This window comes from the organism of the source record quoted next, unplaced genomic scaffold (assembly GCF_019419815.1).
Source record: "Pyrus x bretschneideri cultivar Hongxiangsu unplaced genomic scaffold, Pyrus_bretschneideri_v1 Contig34, whole genome shotgun sequence".
Taxonomy (NCBI): Eukaryota; Viridiplantae; Streptophyta; class Magnoliopsida; order Rosales; family Rosaceae; genus Pyrus; species Pyrus x bretschneideri.
The window spans coordinates 1930936-1949643 of NW_025999657.1; the positions used below are offsets into that span (position 1 = coordinate 1930936).

At 36.3% G+C, this 18708-nt stretch overlaps 2 protein-coding genes across 2 annotated transcripts; one reads left to right on the top strand and one right to left on the bottom strand.

The window, feature by feature from the left end:
• Positions 1-428: 428 nt before the first annotated feature.
• LOC103960313 (CCR4-NOT transcription complex subunit 11-like) lies at positions 429-8966 on the bottom strand. Its single transcript, XM_048591601.1, has 12 exons — positions 8655-8966; positions 8199-8309; positions 5655-5750; positions 4299-4352; positions 3965-4110; positions 3737-3887; positions 3519-3656; positions 2064-2135; positions 1905-1978; positions 1593-1734; positions 870-948; positions 429-678 (listed from the first exon to the last, which is right to left on the bottom strand). Exons 1-12 carry the CDS (start codon positions 8802-8804, stop codon positions 581-583), a joined length of 1311 nt encoding a protein of 436 aa, XP_048447558.1. The 5' UTR covers positions 8805-8966; the 3' UTR covers positions 429-580.
• A 2187-nt stretch (positions 8967-11153) lies between these two features.
• LOC103960314 (T-complex protein 1 subunit alpha) lies at positions 11154-17867 on the top strand. Its single transcript, XM_009372771.3, has 17 exons — positions 11154-11311; positions 11404-11468; positions 12143-12232; positions 12317-12403; positions 12509-12568; positions 12715-12765; positions 13107-13202; positions 13448-13513; positions 13647-13864; positions 14330-14426; positions 15100-15186; positions 15607-15741; positions 15942-16046; positions 16688-16816; positions 16911-17032; positions 17273-17363; positions 17464-17867. The coding sequence occupies exons 1-17, from the start codon at positions 11239-11241 to the stop codon at positions 17542-17544; spliced, it is 1653 nt and encodes a 550-aa protein (XP_009371046.1). The 5' UTR covers positions 11154-11238; the 3' UTR covers positions 17545-17867.
• Positions 17868-18708: the final 841 nt, after the last annotated feature.

An 18708-nucleotide genomic window follows, 5' to 3' on the forward strand; every position in this document is an offset into this window, starting at 1 on the left:
TCCTGTTAAAAGGCTTTGTATACACACACACACACACATATATCAGACGACATGCCGCCAGTTTTTTTACACACATTTTGTAAGAACCACTTCCTTGCAAGTATTAGGCCATGAGAGAACATCTCCTAGAATTTGTACCAGATCTGGTTTATTTGCACAAAATCATCCAGACTTTTCAAAATGATCGATCGGCAATAATCCTGAGAGTTGGGTAGAGAACTTGGGTGAGGAACAGCCTGAAAACCACCAGAATCAGCAATTTCAAGGAGACAACGGTGACAGATAAGGGTTTGGAGAAAGAGCGCGCGTTCATTTTAATCTTTTTTTAATTCAAGTCCCGCTTATATTTGAGCGTTAGGTTTGTGTATCTAAATAACATTACTCTGTTTTTATCGTACTTAAGCGAAAAAATAGCAACACTGCCAGCATAAAGGAGAAAATTTCATTAATTGACCTCTAAAATCTAAATGAAGACATCCTCTATCTACATGCTGAGCGGAAAATAGGCAGAGCAAAACATACAGAAAATAATTGCTAAGCATAGAAGAGTAGCAATCTTGCGAAGCAAAAACCAACATATTCATTCCAAGGACTTTAGGAGCCTGAAGAGCGCCGCTGCTTCCCTAATCCGCGAGAACTCTATGCAAAAAGCTTGGACTTCGATGAAAAGATCCTTAACTGCAAGGACAACCATTAATAAAAGTAAGCAACATAACGTTGAGATTAAAAATTGTTCACGTGTTGCTTCAATTGTTCTTACAACTAGTGTACTTTGCATCCCATTTACTGTTTCTACATTAAGCATGCGTGTTCAATCCGAATCAAATGACCAAGATAACATTAAATTGCAAGTAGAGTGTGGCGCTGACCATTGATAATGTTGTTTCGGATAAGGCTCTGAAGAAACACGCAAACTAGTCTCACAAGCCTGTTCTGCATGTATTTATCCTGGTAGTAAAAAAATTTAAACTGCTTAACAAGTTTACAAAATAAGAGTTTGGTAATGACCAAAAACCATCGTCTTAATACCCTCTCACACAGAGTGACAGAGGAAGAAAGAATTATAATCAAAATAGTTGGTGAAGCAAGCATATGGTGACCCTACTAGTAATATTGTTTCAAGCGTATAAGTGAATACCAAATAAAACCACGGCAACTTTAACAAGTAATAGTTTACACCACAGTAAAAGCCAGCCTAATTGAAGAAAGAGAGACACACGTAACTGTTCGTTCCTTCAACTTAGGAAACCAAACCAACCTATACTATTGAGGTTCAATCAGCAAACACTAACACATTGATTTGCTTAACTTTCCTAAAAATGCTAGGCCTTAAAACGAACCTTAAATAGATAAGCCCTCATTTGAACATCTTCAACAAAGAATAGGGGGAAGCAGGATGCTATATATTTGTATATTTTTTAAAGAAAGAGCGCAGAATTTCCTTGTGTTCAAGCAGGCTCCTAATTATTTTTCAAGTTAAAACCCTTGCATGAAATATTTCACCACATATAGTCTAAATCAAGACTTGAACTGTGCCTTTGAATCTCAGAATACCGATAAGCAGAGTCCACAGGCAAGGTGTAAGCAAGTACCTTGATGTTCTCACAGGATGATATACAATTTGTTATGTACAGGTGTATGAACTCAGAAGGAAGATCGACTGCTGTAGTAAGCCTGTTCACCACTTCCATAGAGTGCAGACTCATGTCCATATTGACAAGCACTGTAAAGTATCTGTGGCCACATATAAAAGTTTTACAAAGCATAAAAGCCTTGAAAATGAGGAAGTGAACAGGCTTAAAAGTTTACAAACCAAATAAAAATAATAAGAACAGGCTTAAAAAATAATTTCTGATTCTCTGTATATTTTGACACAAAGTAAATCATAGAGACCAAAAACATACTCCGCTATTTCAGGGGAATTTATCAGCTTGGTGAGGACTTCAACTGCAATTAGGGGATTATTTTCCACCAATTCCTGAAAACAATAATTGAGGAATAATACAAGTGTTAGATTAAATCATATTTATGTTGATGACTGATAGTTATGTGACAACAATTACCGGTAGCTTTCTTGGTGTCAGCCCACAGTGATATACAAGTTTCAGGTCATTTGCCAACTCCGAAAAGACTTGCTGAACAAGGAAAGGGCAAGCATTACGTCATCTCTTCCTTCAAAATTACTGACGTAACAGTTTATCAAATAACATGAACTTTTCAGTAAAATGAGGCCGTCAGAAACCCTTTATCATAAATAATTTATTTTAGCAAGAATAATATTCGGGGGAGGGAGAATGAGACCTTAGGGCCATCACTTTAGCAGACGTGCAACTACTAACTAGAGTATACCCTAGCCACATCTTTATCCCCAGGTTCAAGCATAAGACTAAAGTCAAAGATGCTTACAAAGTATCATTTCTAATTGACTCCAAAACTCCAAGGTCCTTACACTAATTAAGCTTCAGCGGATCTTTACATATAAACCTTGGGGTCCAAACAAGAAGGGCCTCCTTTCAAGTTTCAGCGTTTTGTTTTGAGGATAGGCGTCACTGTGACTTTTAGCCTGGCCAAAATCCTATAAAAAGTAACAATAATAAGTAATTCCATGGCTGGATTGGGTGACCTACGTTCTAACCCTGCCCACTGTTTGGGGTTTCTGATGCTCAATCTCAGTATTGCTTCAGAGTCTTGTTGTACTTAAATCTTTTTTCAGGTCCTGTTCCGCACTGCTTCCTCCCACTTCTATAACTATCGAATTTACTTTACCTCGTCACAACATTTAATACGGGCTATCCTTTCTCTTCAAAATCTAGACAAGCGTGCAGGCAGACAAGGTAATCTCTCCCATAATGAAAAACCCATCTCCTCCTCCTTTGGAAACTCTAACATTTCTTCCCAACCAAATAAATATAAGAATAGCTAAATACAATAAGTCCACAGAGCTTATGTCCTTTTTCCACCAGCACAGTATTTCACTATTTCTTAAGAAGCCAGAGTGCCCAATTCAATCTCCCCTTAAAAAGGTTATTCCACATTGAATCCACATTTGGGCTACAAAGGAAAGGATGATCAATATGCTTCACTCTCTTTTTGGCCATAACACAAGAAGGTCAGGTATAAGCATTACGCCTGTTTGTTAATCAACATCTTTATTATACTCTTGCCATGAACAATCGTCAAGGCAAAGTATGAACCTTACAAGGTACCTTAGCCTTCCAAATCACTAGAATGGGCTGAGAAGGTGTAAAGATGGTTCATCAATATTATCCCCCCCTCCCCCGCTCTCTTTTTTTATTAGGCCCAGCCCGACAATGGTTCATACACTAAATCCTAGGACCCACATCACCCAAAGGCGAAACACAAAATGTTTGACTTGACTAAATGATATGAAAATATTCAATCATTCAACATTTGGACTGATACATAGAAGTATAAAGGCATTTTTATATTAAACATGATTATATTGATTAAGATATATTAAATATTATGAAGGGTATACTGTATATACATGTCGACACCTCTTGTTGTGCAGGCGCAAGTGGTCCTTTTAATGCTTTTGCAATCAAGTCCCTGACAGCTGCCCCTCTGCTAGTGTCAATACACATGCCATCATCCCATAAAAGTTCATGATTGTCAACAGGGTTGAGCCACACTAGCTGAAACATGTTTGACAAGCGAAATCAAGTGAACAAGTATTCCCTTACAAATAATCAATAAATATACCCTTACGTCTTACTTCATCATCCTGAACTGGGAGCCTTGGTGGAATAGGCCTTTTCCAGTGTGGACCTAACCCTTCCAGCGCTAAATTGGATAGCAAGCCAAGCACTGTCTCGTCTCTATCTCCAGATCCAATTTTAGGTTTTGTTCCAGTTTGTAGATCAAACCTAGAACATGAATCCTAATGTCATTTGGAGAAAGAGCAAAGAAGACAAAAATAGATATCCATTGTTAAAGGTCTTACTCTAATGAGTTAACATCACAACCACGAGGAACATCAGGGTCTGCGACCACATTTCTGACAGAACCATCCTTGAATGGAGAAATAAATCGGTCTGGATGGACTTTATCGGCATACTGCTGCTGCAACTGTTCTTGTTGCGGGAATGCCTGAGAGAGAGGACAATTGAAAAATATTTATTATAGACATAGACTGAGAACGTTTCATAGACTGAGAATGTTTCTCAACACACTGTGTAACAAAATCCCTGAATGCAGGTGGATCCTACGTAGGCTTGAAAGTTTACTAATTATGAGTGTATTTAATAGTAAAATATACATAGGTCTACGTAACTTACATGTACTGAAGGATCAAAACTTTTGATGTACTCTGTAGCAGTTTGTTTAAGTATCTGAAAAAGACGATTCTCCTTCAGATAAACATAATCTTGCCAAAAAGGATTCAAGATAAGATGAGGAAGTAACAAAACAAAGTAATACAGCTGCTGGTTACAGTTCACACTGGTGTAGTTAAAATGGTTTCTGATACTAACGTTTCATTTACGTATACTACAAATATCAATGACAACTAATTATAAAACAATGCATCCTGCAAATAAAAACAACCAAGGTTGACAAACTTGAACAGATAATAAACAAGAATTCAGTCTCCTGGTGGGGTTTTTATTTCCTTGTGGAGTTGTTGAGAAAATGAAAGCTGGTATGAATGCTTGCTGAGATATAGGAAAATCAGTTCTCTATCCGACAAAATTTGTAATTTCGAGAGAAGAATCTACAACAAGAATCTTACAACAATAACCAATATAGGAACGAACACAAGATGTGTTTTTTTATCAAAACTTGATGAGCCAACAGCTGCAAGATAAAACTTCAAATTCAGACATCCAAATTTTGATTTGCTTTACAAAAAGAACTCGGTGGCTTCAAAAAATACTTACAAGCTTAATTAAAATAAAATAAAAAGACCTTAAAATAAAAAATAAAAAATAAAGACTCATTACAATGAGGAATTATAAAACTTAAAAAGTTTTTCTAAATGACTCTTAATACACTAACAATAGATTCACCCTTTCTTATTTTATCTTCTTTCTATTGAACATCATATGCCACGTGCAATATCTTCGGACCAAACAGGCCTTATGCTTTGACCTGGGCATTGGCATAGTCTTGGGCTTCCAAAAGGGTTATTTCTTTTGTAACCAAAGCTGTTACTACCGTCCAAGAAAGGAAGCATGAAACTCACAGGGATTATTGTTTTGTAACCAAGCTGTTACTACTGTCCAAGAGAGGAAGCATGAAACCCAAAGGGTTATTCTTTTGTAACCAAGCTGTTACTATTGTCCAAGATAGGAAGCATGAAAATTTTGCGGGTTACAATTCAAAGTAATGTATTAGAAAGGTTCTGAAGTTAACAATTTACTCGACACTAACAGACATCAATGCTAACCATAACTCATAATTAGCTGCTAAATGCCCCTAATAAGCACACACATTCAACAGGTTAAGTCAGATTCATTGTAAATTTGTAATGCTAATTTAGCAACATTCCTAGGGGAAAAGAAGAAAATAAAAAATTTCATATTGGTTGGCAGTTTTGTGTCACAGGTACAAACATAAAAGTAAAAGTTTGTAGAAACTAAATCAACAACATAATTTAGATTAACGAATTAAAAGGCTAAACAATAATGGAGAACCTCTTTGCCACCACTAGAGCCATCAGATCCAAATAGTTGTAATAGCTGCAGAACAAGTGCCCTCTCATACTTTTCGGCTTCAACATCACATGCAGCCTGCACCCCAAGCATAAAAGCTCACATCAACAAATTGATTTTTTTTTTTTTTTTTTTTTAATAAGAAAGCAGTTTACAATGTTATTGTACTAAAGCATCAAGAAAGCAACTTAAGTGCCAAATAAACTGTTAAGCATAGATTCAACCCCATATCACTTCAAACAATGGTCTGTCGCTTGTTTAACTATTGCTTATGTTGAGAATATCGCGCTTAAGAATGGGAAAAACAAGAACAAACTTCGGGAATCGAAAAACAAATAACCAAGATAAATAACACCAAGAATTTAAGTGGTTCGGCAATATGTGCCTACGTCCACGGGACAGCAACAACAATCTTTCACTATATCAATAATGAGTACAACCAATAATCTTACCAAATCTCTAGAACTAGGACTTGACAATAAACCTTGACGATAAACCTGAAAGAACAAGAACAAGAACTACACTATTTCTTTTCTTTTCTCTCACACACACTTTACAATATTTTCTCACTCTAATCCCTTGAGTGGCTTACAATTTATTGTTTTGCTCCCTCCTCAAAACTAGTACAATAGCCCCTTTATATTGACATAATAAAGGTCTTCTTCAATAAGGATTACTAATCCTAATTGGAATCTAGTTATGAATCCTTCTCCATTTGAGAAAACAATTTAATCCTCTAAGACTATTAATTCCCAATAGACTTAGGACAACTTATCATGGGCTGGAAAAAACCGAACAATCTCCCCCTCCAGACCATAAGGAAGGTATACCGAAATAGGATTGCTCCTCTTGACCAAACTCCCATTGATCGAACTTTTCATGACCAGACTCCCCCTGATAGAATTACCCATAACCAAGCTCCCCCTGATCGAACTACTCATTAACCAAGACCCTCTTGATTAGACTTCTCTTGACTAGGCTCCCCCTGATCGCAATACCCATCGTCATTGGCAAAGGCAATTAAAGACCTCTTTGCCAGAAAACATCACTTATCGTCATCTTGGTCCAATCAGCATCAGACATACTTGCTGGCTTGCTCTTAACAACTTCAGTAAAGCATGTCCTCCTCTTGATTTCCATGTAACCCAATTAAAGCGGGTTGCACCCTCCATTCTAAACAGATATCAGCCAAATCAGGCTCTGATACCACTTGTTGAGAATATCGCTTTTAAGAATGGGAAAAAGAAGAACAAACACCGGAAATCGAAAAACAAATAACCAAGATAAATAACACCAAGAATTTACGTGGTTCGGCAATATGTGCCTCCGTCCACGGGACAGCAACAACAATCTTTCACTATATCAATAATGAGTACAACCAATAATCTTGCCAAATCTCTAGAACTAGGACTTGACGATAAACCTGAAAGAACAAGAACAAGAAATACACTATTTCTTTTCTTTTCTCTCGCACACACTTTACAATATTCTCTCACTCTAATCCCTTGAGTGGTATACAATTTATTGTTTTGCTCCCTCCTCAAAACTAGTACAATAGCCCCTTTATATAGACATAATAAAGGTCTTCTTCAATAAGGATTACTAATCCTAATTGGAATCTAGTTATGAATCCTTCTCCAATTGAGAAAACAATTTAATCCTCTAAGACTATTAATTCCCAAAAGACTTGGGACAACTTATCATGGGTTGGAAAAAACCCCAACGGCTTCAAATTGGTAACAGAATCATAAACAGTAGAAGTATTGAGATGAAAATTAATGATAAATAATTTGAAACCACAAGCTCATCAAACTTTTCATACTTCCATATTTACATTCTCATTGTTTACTGTGATAATTTCTTCATATAGAAATCTGAAACTGATAGTAGAGTTATCAGCCCAGACTTGATCTAAATGGTCATGTAGGTTATTAGACCAACCAAACCTAAGAATCTTGAAAGTGTGGCCTTCAAACCAATTTATTCAGTTATAGCCAGTGTCTTAGTTGAGTTGAGTCCTTTCTTTTGCATATATCCTAATAGTATTTCTTTTTGTTTTGGGTCATTTAATTGATAAGAATATAATAAACTGAACAATTCAAGTGATTCAATAATCAAAAAGGTGAAAGATCAGCAAGAGATCTATTTCAGAGATTATAAAACCGTTGTACACAGGGGAAAAACAAAGGAAACGACAATCAGTTTTGTTCATAATTTAAATTAGTACTTGACTGAGTCTTAAACAATGAGGCAGATAGCATACATGTAGGTATATTCTCAGTTATATGTTTCATATCTTAGGTGTGATAATGTTCAATATCGAGGATGAGGTTGATATCATGGTAAATGATTCAAAAGAGCCTTTTCAGAGAGAAGTGAGGTTCCTTACAACTTTATGCATACTGGTGCAACATGCCTAGCAAATAGATACCAAGAAACTGATTTCAATCAGATACCGATCATTGTTTGTGAACCCTAAAGCAACCAAGACTGCCGATTCTTGAAAGACAAATGCGCAATGCTTACGTTTATAAGTAAACTAAAGAATGGATTTGCAGAAGGTTTCTGGGACGAATATGCCTGCTGAAGAATAGTGAACGCAATCAAACGTTGAGTGGAGTTCAGCATCTTCTTGTCCTGCGAAGCATAGCACCAGCTAGTTAGAATCCCACATCACAAAACCCAACATTTTTTTAACACAAAAAAATTTTCAGTTAATATCAATATATGTCTTCACTTTGGGTATTCATAATCATACATTCAAATTATAAAAACCCCATAATTGATACGCCATTGCACATAACACCCTAGCAACATGATGGCAAGGGATCTAGGGTTTTTCTTTCAATTCTGTAAAGAAATGAAATTGGGCACCTCTCAATGCTTGTCCTAAAGCAGGCGCCACGAGGGAGGGGGAGAGAGAGAGAGAGAGAGATAGAGAGACAGAGAGAGACAGAGAGACAGAGAGACAGAGAGACAGACCTGTAAAAGAAGGGAGAGAGAGAAGCAGGGAATGAATTGGCGGCCATGGGAGAAAAGGGAGTTGAACTCAGAGACGATCTCTTCGATCGGGCGCTGCTCTGCTCTGAGCAGTCCAAACACCGCTTTCGATTCTTCAAAGCCGAGCTTCATCTTCTAGCTTTTCACCAACACCCTCGCAGACGTCGACAGAGACAGAGAGAGACGAAAGGAAGAAGAAAACTATTTCTTTTCTTTTTCTTTTATTTCTTTTTTATATATTTTATATTTGAAGTTGGAGGAAGAAGAAAGAAAATCAATTATCCATCTGCGTACTGAATCCAGTGTGACGTAAGCAAACTGGTTCGACTTTCAACGGGTTCAACCCATTCCAGACTTCCGGTTCCATTCTTCACGCAGCAAAACAAAATTTTGCCAAATCCCAAGGGAGATTTTTCGGTATTATCGGCACACGAGGTGATACACCATATGTCATTATATAAATAATCATGAATTTTATTTTTTTAAGTTATAGATCTTCCTCGATTTGGCCCGATTTCACCTTCAAACGTTCGGTTTGGTACAAATCTACTTAAATTTATTATTAAAATTATATGGTTCAGTTGACGTCAAATTATGTTCAATTCATATGCGTTTATGGTTCTCAATAACAAATCATTTGGATATCAAATCAAAATGGTATTTAAAGCTTACTAGTACAATTATTATATTATTAATATCAGATTCAGGATTCTTCGGGATACATATTGTACTGGATCTAATTTTTTCTTTTTCAATTACTCCTGATCTTTGAAATATTAAATGAAGTAGAGTATTGTATGTTTCCGAGGATATATACTTGGAACCATAGTAGGGCTCTACCCATTTATTCACTCGACCAAATATCTTCTTTTTTTTTTATTCTCATAATTATCCATTAATATGACATGCTGCTTTTTCCATTCGTTGCTTTCATGATCACTCGTGGTCTTACAAACTCTACCAATGGTATGGATAAATATTTTGCTTCATACAAAGATAATTTATCAATAATAGCCAAAATTTAACACTCACTTTCATAAATGTCACTTTTTATAAAAAAATAAAAAAAAATCAAAAACAACAAAAAATTCACATGAATAGACCTAAATGCCCTCAACGTCCAAAACCCATTTACATAGAAAAACCAAAACAATTGAATAGATCTCCTCTACATCTTTGTTTGAGGAACTATCATCCCCTATGATGCACGAATACTTTACCTTGGTTGCGTATCCTGTATTCGATCCTTTTCGAATATGATAGTTGCTGGATACTCTCGAATACTCGTCAAATACATATCATAATTAAGAAACACACTTTGACTTGACGGATACACATATCCCACATTTGGAATACAAGTATCATGCTTTTACTTTTACACTTCCATATTAGAAATTAAAAAGAAAAAATTAATAAGAGACGGAGCTTTATTTGAAATCAATAAATATGAATTAAGAAGAGCCAACCTCTAATTGAAACTATGAATACAACTGTCACCCTTCTTTTATATAGACCAAGGGAATTAGATTTCTAACTTTTCTTCTCCAACAAATCAAATGAACTTGAATTTGGATGATCTTGTGTTATCAAAATATGTTCTAAGTTATATATTTTTATTTTATCAAAATATGTTCTAAATTATATATTTTTATCTTTGTTTGTTATTATATAATTTTAATTGCAGTATCTATCGCGTATCATATGTTACTTTTTAGAGATTTTTCGTATCACCGGGTTGTACAGTATCGCATCGCCGTATCCGTGTCCATGTTCCACAAATCATCCCCAAATTTCAACCTCTTTTTTCTGTTAAGTTGCACAATTTGGGAAGCTAGGAACTCAAGGTTTTGAAATGGAAAGATGGAAGCCCCGAACATCCTTGTATCCCATACCACCTCCTCATGGTCTGATTTTGTTTGCAGCAACTCAAACTCCTCCAAGCCTAGACCCTTTGCTCTTCTTTCTTTTCTTCTATTCGTGGTGAGATGGAGTTTCTCAATTTCTGCTGAGGACTTCTTTTTGTTTCCAAGTTACAGTTGGGTTGACATCATGAAATGTGCCTCTCTTTTTTCCTTAATTCTGATAAGGGTACGGACTACGACTCTCCAATAAACAAAAAAATGTGGGAGGTCCTGGGTTTGATACTCCGAAATGATGAGCATGTTTGACTGTGGTCAAGGACATGGTGAAATTCCGCATAGACTCTCCAGGTCCGAAATGAATGGCTTGAAACCAGTTATCTCCTCTTTCCAAAAATATAAAATAAAATAACAATCTCAAAAGAGTGAGCCCCATATAGAATAGCGGGCTTTTTGTTCTTGGTTTAAGGTGGACTGGACTGGACTCTCTTTGGTGTTTTGGCAGTGAGATTAAAACGACGTCGTAGCGAACGAAACCCTTCCGATTTAGCGCAGTCGGTTTTGGGCTGCCGAAGCCAAATTTTACGCGCACTTGCACTTTTACAGTAAGCACCTTCTACAACCCTCTCGTTTTCTTCCGTTCTTCCTCCAAAGATCCGATCTAGGGTTTATCTAGGGTTTCTGCTCCATCTCTCTCTCTCTCTTCTATGACCATGTCCTCTCAGACCCCCGATATCTTGGGCGACCGTCAGTACGGTCAGGACGTCCGCACTCAAAATGGTTCTGCCTCTCTCTCCCATCTGGGTTTTCCATTTTAGGGTTTCGTACTGAAATGCTGCTAATTTTGTCCGACTTTGTTTTGTTGAACACAGTGATGGCCTGCCAAGCTGTTGCAAACATTGTCAAATCTTCACTCGGCCCCGTTGGCCTCGACAAGGTCTCTCTCTCTCTCTCTCTCTCTCTCTCTCTCTCTCTATATATATATATATTTGTATGAGTCTGAGATGTTATGTGCGTTTAAGGTTTCAGTTGGGCTATTACTACTTTATACATCTAGTAACATTGTTTGGTGTACTTTACTACTTAAAAGCTTCAAAATTTTCAGTCAATGTTTGATTTGTCATCAATAGTTCTTCTGTAGAAGTGCTTTTACTCATTGGTGATTTTGGTAATTTCAAAATTTTTATTGAAACCCTATGACATTCCCTTATTTTTCTAAAAAAATTCACTTCCAAGGAGAAGCAACTTGCTCGTGCTTCTTCATATAATTACTTAAAGTTATTTAATTCTTATATAAATCACTCTTCAATTTTTTCTAAGCACTCTATTAGTGATTTGGCTCGCCCTAATCACTCCTAAACGGGGTCCCCACAAGGGTATGGAGTTTCATTCTTTTAGTTGTTGTCCTTATGGTGAATTTGTATGCTTAAAAATCAATGGTGGAGTTGATGTTTGTCTAATGGAAGGGTTTCAGCTAGTTGAGCGGGCCCCTCATAGTGGAGTCGATGCTTAAAATCACTAGTGAATTCGTATGCCTAATTGTGTAATATTATAAATTATGTATGCATGGGTTTCAGCTAGTTTACTATGTTTATTGATTGGTCATTTCAGATGCTTGTCGATGATATTGGTGATGTGACTATTACTAATGATGGAGCTACTATACTCAAGATGTTAGAAGTTGAGCATCCTGCTGCCAAGGTGTGTGAGAGTTGGTTATTTCTTGCAAATATGATAATATAGATGCGTTTATACATGTCTGACTATGCATTTATACATGTGTAGGTGCTTGTGGAGTTGGCTGAGCTCCAAGATCGAGAAGTTGGAGATGGGACGACATCAGTGGTGATTGTAGCTGCAGAGTTGCTTAAGGTGGCCCCACATGCTTTTCTAGAAGCAATATTATGTTCTAAAGGAATTTTTTTTTTTTTTTTTTTTTTTAACTGGGTAATCGACGATTTGCTTCTAATTCTGCAGAGAGCAAATGATCTTGTAAGGAATAAGATTCACCCAACATCCATAATCAGTGGTTACAGAGTGAGCGCCTCTTCTTGTTTCTTTTTCTATTTTTGATTCAATATTTAGCAACAGCCTATGCTTGTAAAATATTTTGTGGCATATAACATGGTGCTGTTCTTTTGTATTTGAACCGCTTATGTCTGACCGTATCACCCTCTGTGCAGCTTGCTATGAGGGAAGCATGCAAATATGTTGAGGAAAAATTAGCTGTGAAGGTAAGGTTCCTCCAGTAAATTCTTCTTTCAATGTGTGCAGTAAAAGGGTCTCTTGTTATTGGAATAAATTTCACTTTGGCTGTACAGAATACGTGGGAATTCTTTCCTGAATTTTTTTAGAGGTTTGGAAGGATTGCATATAGTGTGGAAAGAATTAATAGTTTTGGACATTCAATTCACTCTTGCCAAAAAGGCTTACTACTCGTACATTCATAGTCATAAGTCATTGATTGTCTCTAGGCCTTAAGCTTTGACATACAGAAATGTGTGGTTCATTTGTAAAACATTTGATACAAAAAATGTTCCTGTTTGTTTAATTGATTGTACCTTGATTTTCTTAGGTTGACAAGCTTGGAAAAGATTCTCTAGTAAATTGTGCAAAGACAAGCATGTCCTCAAAGTTGATAGGCGGTGACAGTGACTTCTTTGCAAATATGGTATGCTATTGTGAATTTATATTTCGTTAGAAATGAATTTTACATGAGTTGAATTTATTTTCTTAAGGGTTAATGTTACTGGATTTGTTACTCATATGAATTCCTTTTCTCATGTAAAGTTAAATAGTTGGCAAATCTTATTTGCGGTTTCAGGAGCAGAAGTTAAATCCATAGTTTTTTTTTTTTTTTTTTTTTTTTTTCCTGTGCATGTTTTAACGATCCTAGTATACAATTGCTTTTTCTAGGTTGTCGATGCAGTACAAGCTGTAAAGATGACCAATGCTCGGGGGGAAGTCAAGTACCCAATCAAGGTTGGTACTTGGTAGTTATGTATACACATGGTCATGAAGTTTCCATCATAAGCTCATATGCCTCCTTATATTATTCTATCTTTTCTTTGTTATTGCTTTAGTACTTTGTCTTAGTTGCTCTTTTTATTTTCAGGGGATTAATGTTTTGAAAGCTCATGGAAAAAGTGCAAGAGATAGCTATCTCTTAACTGGTTATGCACTAAATACAGGCCGTGCTGCACAAGGAATGCCACTTAGAGTTTCCCCTGCAAAGATTGCCTGTCTTGACTTTAATCTTCAGAAAACCAAAATGCAAATGGGTGTCCAAGTTTTAGTTAGTGATCCCAGGGAGCTTGAAAAAATTCGCCAAAGGTGATAAGATGATCGACCTTAATTTATACATCATATCATTGCATGTGTATATCACTTAACCAGCTTTGCAGACCCTGTCCATAGCATGTTGTTGGAGGGTATGAACACAGTTTAGCATGCTGTGGTATAGAATAGGTGATTCTGCTGTGATATTATGTAGTCCTTTTGTCCATACCGCTAAAAAGACTTGGCTCAATCACCCTTTAATCATTGAAATTGTTAGGCCCATATTGAATTATGGAATGTACCTAGGATTCAAAAACTGCTATGAATCCTCAAACATAATGGTAACTGCCTAAAATAGATAGGCTTGGGAAGTTAAGGATGTTACTGATCATTGCTTACACTTGGGAAAGGATTTGAATCACTTTTTCTGTATTGATGATTATCATTATGTTAAAAAGCCATCTATTGATGCTTTATTGTGTGTTTGGTAATGTATTGATGATATGTATATCTCTACAGAGAAGCTGATATGACAAAAGAGCGTATTGAAAAACTTCTGAAAGCTGGAGCAAATGTTATTCTGACTACCAAGGGGATTGACGACATGGCACTCAAGGCAAGATTCTTTTGTATTTGTTTCTCTAACTATTTTAGATAAGCCACTACTGATATTCAATTTTTCAGTTCTAGATTATTAGCACTCCAAAAAGATCATCCTGCAGTCCTTCCCCTTTCATTTTGTCTGTTACTAAGGAGTGCAGGAAGACTTTGATGGAGTGCCAATAGCAGATCCCTTATTATCATTTTTTTTTAAATTTAATATTATGGTTAATGTTAGCTTGGTCATACACCTTTGGACCAGGCCAAAAATTTGAATGGCTGAACAACACTCACGGTTAATGTTTTTGGCGATACTTTTTTTGTAGGTTCCTCTCTTATTTGAAAATTGTGTAATCTTTATGATATGTTACTCTTATCCACTTCAATACATCTTTATGACTATAAAATATGCTGTTGTTTAATACAAAAATGCAGAAGCTTGAGGTCTCAAAGTAACCATGTTATGAAACTAACGAGTAGTTGTACTGTCTTTATTTTAACTTCTTTGTTGTTCTTTGGCATACAAAGAAATATGATTTATATATTGGTGGTGTGGGTATATGTAGAGTCCTCTATGTGGCTTCACTGTTGTTAGTGTGCAATCTATCTACAATGAGTGGTTTATCAATGCACCGGGTGTATTGAGCTCATCAATTGCATTAACTTTATATCCTTGATTGTTTTTTCAGTATTTTGTGGAGGCTGGGGCTATCGCTGTAAGACGTGTTCAGAAAGAAGATATGCGCCATGTTGCTAAGGCTACAGGTGCAACAATGGTAATATTCTTCATGTCTTCTCGAATAATATAATTGTCTTGCAGAGTAATTTTCCTTTGGAATCATTTTGGAGTTCAGCTATCACTCGTGTTCAATGGAAATGGTTTCTTTTGCAATTCTATTTTCCTTTGGAATCATCACGTGTCATATCCTAATCATCAGCCTATAAATTGAAAACAATACATGAATATGTAAATTTTTTTTGTGAAGAACCTAAACCCAAATTTAGGGTGGAATACTTGATAACAGTATATCATTGGACTCTTGAAAACAGTACGTCGGTATACTACTAAACAATTTTTAATTGAAAACAATCAATCAGTGGACTACTTGTTCACTCATGTTGTATTTGTTTTTTATTGTCAAAAAGTAGATCCATATGCTGTATAACTATGTCATCTTGTGTTTTTTTATCTGTAGGTTTCAACTTTCGCTGATATGGAAGGGGAGGAAACATTCGATACGTCACTTCTTGGATCTGCCGATGAAGTTGTAGAGGAGCGCATTTCTGATGATGATGTGATTTTGATAAAAGGAACAAAAAATAACAGTGCGGTGAGTGAGTTCAATTAAATTTTTAACATTTTTCCCTGCTTGACTTGAGTTCTTATTCCTGAAGTTTTTGTGAAGTTTATGCATTTATGTGTAGGATATGACTTAAGATAACTACGCATGACCGTGACCAATCTATTCAAGAAGTAATGAAGTTACACGAGTATGACATTTTCTATAATCATATCGTATATTATTTTCAGGTGTCATTGATCCTCAGAGGTGCAAATGACTATATGCTTGATGAGATGGAAAGAGCCCTTCATGATGCTTTGTCTATTGTCAAGAGGACTCTAGAATCTAACATGGTAAAATTTGGCACTTCCTGAGTTCTTTCTCCAGTGTTTAAAATGGGTTGGTGATCTTTTCTTTTAATGGTGTGCATTGTTTAGTAGTGGTGATAAATTAATTATTTTTTTTCTTTAATTATTATGATTGCAAGAAATTTATGGAATACATTGTCTTTGAGTATTTGTGGTCCTTTTCTTTTAAAAGATATCGTAGATCCTATATCAGCAACTGGATTGTTGATGTTTTTGTCCCTTTCCTCCCTTTACTTGGGCTTTTCAATGAGATAACACATGGTAACATCTATTTAATACATCAATGACAAGAAAAGGATCATAACATTTTAAATTCACTCTCCTGAACTAAATTATTTTTGCTGCTATTTGCTATTAATAAGGTACTTTTTCATGATAAATGGATTTTATGTCTGTTTACTTGATTTGTGCAATGCAATTTTTTTTTTTGTAGATTCTTCCGAATCATGAGTGCATGTGTTTGTGCGTGTGTGTGTGTTGGGTGGGGGAGGTGTGGGAGAACTTGAAATGTATTTTTCAACGGAAAGAAAAAGATAAAACTGGGAAGGTTTCACCACCAAGCTTGATGATCGTGGGTTCTTTATGAGTTTCTTGTTATTTACATTCATTGGTATATTACCATACAGGTGGTACCAGGTGGAGGTGCAGTTGAGTCCGCATTGTCTGTGTATTTGGAGAGTTTTGCTACAACATTAGGATCACGTGAGCAGTTGGCAATTGCTGAGTTTGCTGAAGCTTTGTTGATTATACCAAAGGTTCTAAACATCTTAGAGCATGTTGTGTTTTAGTGGTCTTTCTGCAATTCTTGTCTGTTAACGGTGTTTGTATTGTGACTTTTATCTGGTTTAGGTGCTTGCCGTCAATGCTGCCAAGGATTCTACAGATCTAGTTTCAATACTACGGGCCAACCACCACAGGGCACAAACCAAGGCAACAACCAAGACTGACAAGAAGGATAAGGATTATTCTAGGTATTCTGATTATTGCCATGGCAATTCTTCCCGATTGCACATTTTTTTTCTTTTGGGGAATGCTTACTGTCAGTGTTGATTTTCTTTTTGGTTTACGTAGTCCTCTTTGTTTATGGTGTCTTTATATTGAATTTTATGGCATTGTGATCATGCATGCAACTGAAATTATTCTGTCTTGGATGCATAGATTGCACATTCTGTGACTGCATACTTATCGGGATTGCTTTAAAATTGTTGCAGCATGGGCTTAGACCTATTAAAGGGAGAAGTTCGTAACAACCTTGAAGCCGGAGTCATTGAGCCTGCAATGAGTAAAGTGAAGATAATTCAGGTACAAAATCCTAGATACAAATCAGTAATAATTTTGGATAAGTCTTGTTCAATAACAGCCTTACAATGTTTGTTAACTCGAAACATTTCTTGTTTGGCAGTTTGCTACTGAAGCAGCTATTACCATTCTCCGAATTGATGACATGATCAGGCTAGTCAAGGATGAAAGTCAAGAGGGTTAAGATGCGTGGAGTACCATTTGACCCTCTGATTTTGAAGCAGAAGGGTGGGAAGCGAATCTGTGCTCGGAGAGGATTTTACAGTTTGTATTCGTTCCATGCGCTAAAGATGGAGGATTTTGTTCGTGTGGTTGTGTGGGAATTGCTATTAAACTCTAATTTTCGCCCAACGGTTTTCTAGTTGAAGGGAGTGGGTTTGGGTGTGATGGAGAACGGATGGTGGCTTTCCCCTTGAACACACAAACGTGAAATGTTTTGTATGATTAGGTGACTGGATGGTTGTACTGGCTATATTTTCGAAACATAAATATCAAACTTTTTCTGTAGCGAAATGGCGTGGTCCTTGTTTAGCTTCTCTAACTTTTATACATGTTGAATGATTTTCTGTATCGAAAAGATTTTCGAAACATACTTGTTCGCTCCTCCTTGGGGGAGGAGGGGACTCGGACCAGAACAAGAACTCGGGTGCAGGGGCGAACCTTTTAAACCCGTTCAACAACAAGCGACTCTAAACACTCCCGATTGTTAGCCGATAGAAAACGCTTATCAGAACCTAAGGTTATCTCATAAGCTAAACAAATTCAGTTTCTTTGGAACCCAAAAATTAAGCCAGTCAGTCCAATGAACGCGCCCCAATTGGTGGTGCAGCGCCCGCAAGCGTGTTTGTTTGAGGAGGGTTTTTCCGAAAGCAGATGGATGCCAAAATCTTGTTCCAAAATTTTCAATGACTAGGAGTATGGCCTCTTGTTGTTTGGCTCGTTGGTTTAATGACTTGCGATATATTTTGACCCCATCAATATGAAACTACATCTTTATCTTCTTATATATAAAGCCAAGGGCCCAATGAACAGTGTTTTTTGCTGTCACAAGTTTCACAAAAAATAATTGGATAGAAATGCCCCTCAAACAAAAAACTTCAAAAGCAATCCAAAATAATGCATCAAATGTGGCAAGGGTATTTTCATCATTTTAACGGTATTTTTTTAATAATTAATTTTTTTTGTATAGTTTTTTTAAGTACCTCACAATAGGCTAGCAATAATATGATTTAATAAGTTGTCTATTAAATATTATTTTCTCTATTTTTTAAACACGTTCAAAACATCTTAAGAGTCGCGTAATACCAGTTATAAAAAAGGCCTTTCGCACGCAAATAATAATGTGATT

Coding starts and splice junctions, on each gene's coding strand:
- LOC103960314 (XM_009372771.3), top strand. CDS start 11,239: ATGACCATGTCCTCTCAGACCCCCGATATCTTGGGCGACCGTCAGTAC. Junction 12,766..13,106: donor AGGAAAAATTAGCTGTGAAG/GTAAGGTTCCTC, acceptor TGATTTTCTTAG/GTTGACAAGCTTGGAAAAGA. Junction 13,514..13,646: donor AAGTCAAGTACCCAATCAAG/GTTGGTACTTGG, acceptor TTTTATTTTCAG/GGGATTAATGTTTTGAAAGC.
- LOC103960313 (XM_048591601.1), bottom strand. CDS start 8,804: ATGAAGCTCGGCTTTGAAGAATCGAAAGCGGTGTTTGGACTGCTCAGA. Junction 1,735..1,904: donor AATTCCCCTGAAATAGCGGA/GTATGTTTTTGG, acceptor ATGTGGCCACAG/ATACTTTACAGTGCTTGTCA. Junction 679..869: donor CCGAAACAACATTATCAATG/GTCAGCGCCACA, acceptor TTGTCCTTGCAG/TTAAGGATCTTTTCATCGAA.